The sequence below is a fragment of the Cetorhinus maximus genome, chromosome 12, assembly GCF_964194155.1.
Source record: "Cetorhinus maximus chromosome 12, sCetMax3.hap1.1, whole genome shotgun sequence".
NCBI lineage: Eukaryota > Metazoa > Chordata > Chondrichthyes > Lamniformes > Cetorhinidae > Cetorhinus > Cetorhinus maximus.
In genome coordinates, this window is record NC_135890.1 from 20,379,189 (window position 1) to 20,385,188 (window position 6,000).

At 43.5% G+C, this 6,000-nt stretch overlaps 1 protein-coding gene across 1 annotated transcript in view; it reads left to right on the forward strand.

Annotated features, from left to right (window-relative positions):
* The window catches only part of tnpo3 (transportin 3), a 60,672-nt gene extending 56,209 nt beyond the window's left edge, over positions 1-4,463 (forward strand). The window contains exons 22-23 of the mRNA XM_078553131.1: positions 1,143-1,241; positions 4,103-4,463. Of these exons, the coding sequence (XP_078409257.1) occupies positions 1,143-1,203 (61 nt within the window). The 3' untranslated portion in view covers positions 1,204-1,241; positions 4,103-4,463. The remainder of the gene's footprint in view (positions 1-1,142; positions 1,242-4,102) is intronic.
* The last annotated feature ends 1,537 nt before the right edge of the window (positions 4,464-6,000 follow it).

Here is a 6,000-nt window from a genome sequence, read left to right on the forward strand (position 1 = left end):
TGAAACATGACTGACTTCTTTATGATCTTCATGCACTTGCCAAATTAAACAGAGCAAGACACCACCTTTTGTACAACAGGCTCTCTTACAAAAAGCTTTTATTTCTTCTGTATGTACATTGGGATCTCCTTTTCAGTACAGTGAGTTTTGCAATTGGATTGTCCTTTTAATAATCTGTACAAAATACTCTCTGGATGGTCAGCTGTGTAGACATGCCAGCCCCAGCTCATTGAGCTACACAGACCAGTGAGTCCCAAGGTTTGATCCTGAGACTGTGTGGAGTTGGCTAACATCAGTCTGAGCAGGCACATTAGTATAGCCAGTGTACTCTGTCTCTGAGTTAAGAAGCTGCAATTAGCCAGGGTTCCTGATTGCTATCCAGTTACCCTCCCTGCTGGACAGTGCATATGTGTGTAGACAGTATGGGGTTCAGCTCCCATAGGTCATAAGTCCACTGTTCCTCTCACTTGGGGAGTAACCAAAAGCTGCTTCTAAAACCCACAACCCCAATCAAGATTTAGAAACGTGAGAAAGGAGAAAAAGAAATTGGAATGGGGAGTCAAAAACTTTGAAAAGAACAAGTTTGTCCATTTTGATTCTTTTCTATGTTGATAAATAAATGCAGCTATCTTCTTGGGAGAAGGTTCATCTGGGAGGAGCAATTGATCCCAACTGTGCAGAGATGGGTTCACCTGAAAAGACTGTCAACAGTCTTGGTGCCTGACACTTACATTTTCTATATTGGCATTTCTTTAGGCCGGAGCATCGTCATCTTTGTACAAGTTCTTTTGTCTGTTTATAGAGTTAATGTTTTATTCTGTTTTTCCCTCTTATCCTAACTCCCTGAGGCACCTTGTGATTGCGTGTCAATGCATTGTGTGAGCCCAGATAAAAAGAGCATTATTTTAACCCATGGCTCCAGTAATTTAACATGGGTCTGTGCTAGTAATTAATGTAGATCAATGTTAATGTAGCCCATTTCACTCATGTTATTTTAACCTGGTGCTCTGTTAATTTAACATACTGCTCTGAGTAAGTAATTTATATAGACCAGTGTTCAATGTTAATTTAACTCAGGTACTCAATGTTATTTTAACCTAATGCTCTGTTGATTTTCAATGTGTCTCTTTTACCTGTTGCAGTGCTGATGAATGTAAGAAAGTTTGCTGGGCTTTAAGAGACTTCACACGCCTCTTCCGATAGCTGTGTTCACAAATCCATGACTTGCATCAGTCTCCCAGGTAAGAGCTGTCCTTATGTCCATAAAATGCAACTGTAGGTAGACTGGAATCAGCCATTTAGATCTCTTATGTGAAGAATCAGGAAGGAGTGTTGCTGGAACATCAGACCTCTTTTCCTTGTTTCAGATCTGTCTTGCTACAATTTTTTAATGTACCCCTCCTCTACTCACTCCGTCTCCATAGAAATAAACTTTAGGGAGATTAAATGACACAGTGCTACGTAGGGCGATGGATATATGAGACCCTTAAAATCCTTCCAAAGTGGGAGATGGTGGCATAGTGGTAATGTCACTGGACTAGTAATACAGAGGCCTAGGTTGATGCTCTGGGGAAACGGGTTCAAATCCCAACATGGTAGCTGATGGAATTTAAATTCAATTGATTAATAAAATAAATCAGGAATTGGAAGCTAGTCTCAATAATGGTGACTATGAAACTATCATCGATTGTTGTAAAAACCCATCTGGCTCACTAATGTCGTTTAGGGAAGGAAATCTGCCGCCCTTACCTGGTCTGGCCTAGATGTGATTCCGGACCCACAGCAATGTATCCTTCCCCTCTGAAATGGCCTAGCAAAGGATGGGAGTTTAGGGATGGGCAACAAATGCCAGCAATACCCATATCCCATGAAAGAATTAAAAAAATAGATGAACTTGGATGTGTTAGGTTTATGAACTGCTTGCCTACCTCTGTGCTGTCCTCCTCCCACTTATTTAAGAAGAAATTTAAAGCAGTCTGTGTCTCTGTCTGTCTCTCTCTTTCACACACTCTTATTTTCTCTCTCCCCCAGTGAACAGTTGAAGTTAGTGCATGCTGTCCTCATTCGCATGCAATTTCCAATAGGGATTTGCTGAGTTGCCAGTACTGGCAGATGTTCCTCTTCAGATCTCGCCACCACCGAGACAAATTGTAGATCCCAGTTAGCATCCCACCTGATGTCTGTCAACTCAGCAGAGACAGCCGGAACTGGGGAACCCTCCAGTCTCTCACTGAGCCATTGGGGCAGTTTCAGAGCCTTTATTCTGAGGCACCTCTCCTCATGACTCAACCTTCAATAGTGGTCTAGAGACTTTCTCCCCAGCTGCCTGCAGTGTCACTCTGAAGCTGCCAGCTGAGACGGTCCACTAACCTAGAGAGGAATTCAGTGTCAAAATTTTATACCTAGTTTCAGCATCAAGCGTTTCCGGGTAAGCTACTGTCTAAAGCTCTCACTTCATCTGTTCTAACCTTAAAGGAGTACCAGTTTTCCCATTTCACACAGCAGTCATCCTAAGTATGAGCAGTGGTGTATTTATCACCCATCTTCCTGTGCTCTCACCGAAGAATCTCCCCTTGTCTCCTCCAGTGCCACCCTTCAAAATGTTCATTGGCTGGGAGGGGGCCCACCCATTCCATGACTTTGGAAGAAATATTTCAACATTTTGCCACCTGAAACCTACCTCACTGCTGGTAATCACTTCTCCCTCACCAGTGTGACCCCTACACTCCCTCCCTCTCCCAAACTCCCCCCTCTCCCTAACCCTCCTCTCTCAACTGCCTTTCCATTCCTACTACCCCCCACCAATAGCTAGTCCTCTCCTTTCTCCCTAAGTTTGGTAACTTCCAGTTCCTTTTCCTCTGTATTCTGGTGTTATAAGATGTCTCTTTCCCTGTAGGGAGTGATTTGCAAATACTATTGCTGTGGATCAAAGAGACTGGTAAACAGTTTGGGACTGTTAAAAATGTCTCTCACAAAGCTTAGTGGAACAGACAGAAGGGACTTTCATGCTGGACTGGGATTTAGATCCCTGGGCTGTGGGAGGTCGATCCCTGATCCATTTTCCCACCCAGCTTCAATTAAGTTTCTATAACAACTTGTATTTACATTGCGCCTTTAACATAATAAAATTGTCCTATGGCGGTTTAAAGGAACATTATAAGGCAAAGTTTGACACCAAGACACATAAGGCAATGTTAGGGCTGATGGTCAAAGATGTAGGCTTTAAGATACATTTTAATGGAGGAAAGAGAGGCAGGGAGGTTTAGGGAGGGAATTTCAGAGCTTAGAACCTGAGCAGCTGAAAGCACAGCCGCCAGTGGTGGAGCATTTAAGATTGGGGATGCTCGAGAATTAGATGACCGTAGAAATCGTAGGATTATAGGGCTGGAGGAGATTATAGAGATAAGGGATTTGAAAAGGATGAACATTTTAAAATCAAAATGTTGGTCAACTGAGTCAAAGTAGTAGATCAGTGTGCATAGGGCTGATCAGTGAAGGGGACTTGGTGCGAGTAAGGACATTGGTAGCAGAGTTTTGGTGATCTCAAGTTTACAAAGGGTAGAATGTGAGAGGCTGGTCAGGACTTTGTTGGAATTGTCAAGATTAAAGATACAAAGACATGAATGAGGGTTTCAGCAGCAGATGAGCTGAGGCAGGGAAAAAGTCAGCTGATTGTTATGGGGGTGGAAATGGGTGGTCTCAGTGATGGTGTGGGTATGTGGTGAGCAGTTCATCTTGGGGTCAAATATGACACCAAGATTGTGACCAGCCTGGTTTAGCCTCACAGTTGCCAGTGTGAGGGATGGAGTTGGTAGCTAGGGAACGGAGTTGGTAACGGGACAGAAAACAATGGCTTATGTCTTCCCAGTGTTTGATTGGAAGAAATTTCTGTTCATCCAGTACTTTATGTTGGGTAAGCAGTCTGATAATTTAGCAACAGTGGAGGAGTTAAAGAGAGGTGGTGGTGAGGGTGTCATCAACATACATGTGAAAACTAACACTGTGCCTTCAGAGTTCATGTATTTTTATTCAATTCTATTCAATGTATTTTTAAAAATTATTTTGTAAGCTCTTCTAAAATTGTTGCTTATTCTTTCCACAGAGGACTGTGTCTCAAAAAAAAAGACCAGAAATGCAAATCAAAATAAAACCCAAAATGCCATGGCCGGGTCCCAGCGAGAGCAAATGGGGCAAACAATCACAAGCAGAGGTCTGTAGCCTGGGAGAGAAGTGCCAAACGCCCTACTGCATAACGCCACATGGGTGCAGCTTCCCTGGCATTGTGCATCAGGGCATGCAAGGGATGGGGGAGGTCCAGATTTTTGTCCCCCTCCCAGCATCAAGATGGCTTCAACGGGGGATCGACAGCATGAAAGAACAGCTACCAAAATGACTGGTGGCAGAAATTCAGTTGCCTCAAGCTTGTATGTAAAAGGAGGATCTGGAATAAACCAGCTTTTAAATCAGCCAGAATTCCTTCAGGGAGGAGTTTGTTTTGTTTATTTTTGGGGTGGGGGGAGGGTAGAATGGGGGAGGGGAGATTATTGTGCATAGCACAAGAGACTTTCTTGATTTTTAAAATGAAAATCATATTTAGTGTTCATGATTAATGGACAAAGGACAGAATGGGCTTTGTAACCTCAGCTGTGTCACAACTTTAAAAAAAACATTTAGGAAAGAGCATTAATAAAAAAATACAAAAAAAAAATCCAGAATTCCTAAAACGGAGCCATGGATCTCTGGGACATGGAGTTGTGGATCTGAGCCTGACCTTTAGTAAGGAGGGGGTGGAAGCGTTTCATGTCCATTGGTTGTGAAGATTTTGACTGAGACTGAATAACAGGTCAGAATAAAAAAAGCGAGTGCAGGGGTGGGTGGACAGTGGCTGTTTACAGAAACGTACTAGGACAGCACTGTTGAGCTGGGTGGGAGGGATGGGAGTCCCTGGAGAGGGGGGTGGGGGTGGGGTGGGGGGGGTGCGCGGTAGTGCAGGGGGGCAATGAGGGTGTGCAAGTGCTGTTCCGTCTGGTGTTGTAACCATTTCGAGAACAATTAAAAAAAATGAATGCTAATAAATGTGTTTGGCTGTTTTTATAATGAAAGTTCAGGTAGCAACAGCTTTCATAGAATTTTCAGCACAGAAACAGGCCATTCAGCCCAACTTGTCTGTGCTAGTGCTTTTGCTCTGCACAAGCCTCCTCTAACCTATCAGCATACCTGTCTGTTCCTTTGTATTTCATGTACTTATCCAGCTTACCCTTAATTGCACCTATGCTATTTACATCAACTGCTTCATGTCGGAGCAAAGTTCACATTCTCACCGCTCTGGCTAAAGACTTTTAAGAAGCTTCCTAATGTGACCTTGCAGCTCCTGGCTGGGCCTGGGCCTTGCAACATTAGTTTCGAACTCCATTGACTCACTCGCAAGACTCATTGAAGGCTGCAATACTCTCCCCAATCTATGTTGAAGTAGGACAGTTGGGAAATCCTCCTCCCCCAATGTGTGAATCCCTTTGGGAGAGAGAAGAAGCTAAATTAGGGCTGCGCCAAGGGGAGAGCCTCTGTAAGGGCACTTCATATACCCCCCTTCCAGGGCACTTCATACACCAGACTCGCTCATGAGTCACTGAACTGGTAAAGGGAGTCTTCTTCCTTCAGATCAACATCAGGCAATTCACTTGGCACTTCCTTATGACAGCAATTTCGCTTACCTGCTTTAATTTCTATTACGATAGCGAGGTATAAGCTGGCTCTTCAGCAATATTAAGACTTTTCTTAAACAGGAAGGGCAGTGAAAGAAACTAAGATTTTGAGTATTTAAGATAAATGATATCCCTTTGTCTTTCTAGTAGTAAGTCCTGAAGGAAAGTTGGTCAGTCAATCATTGTGATTTCACCCATGGGACTTAGATTCCATCAACCTGAACTAGGCTTGAATCTAAGAGTTCTCTCTCCTCTGGCTGTAGTGATTGTGTTTGTGATAAATCGGGGATGGTCTGAA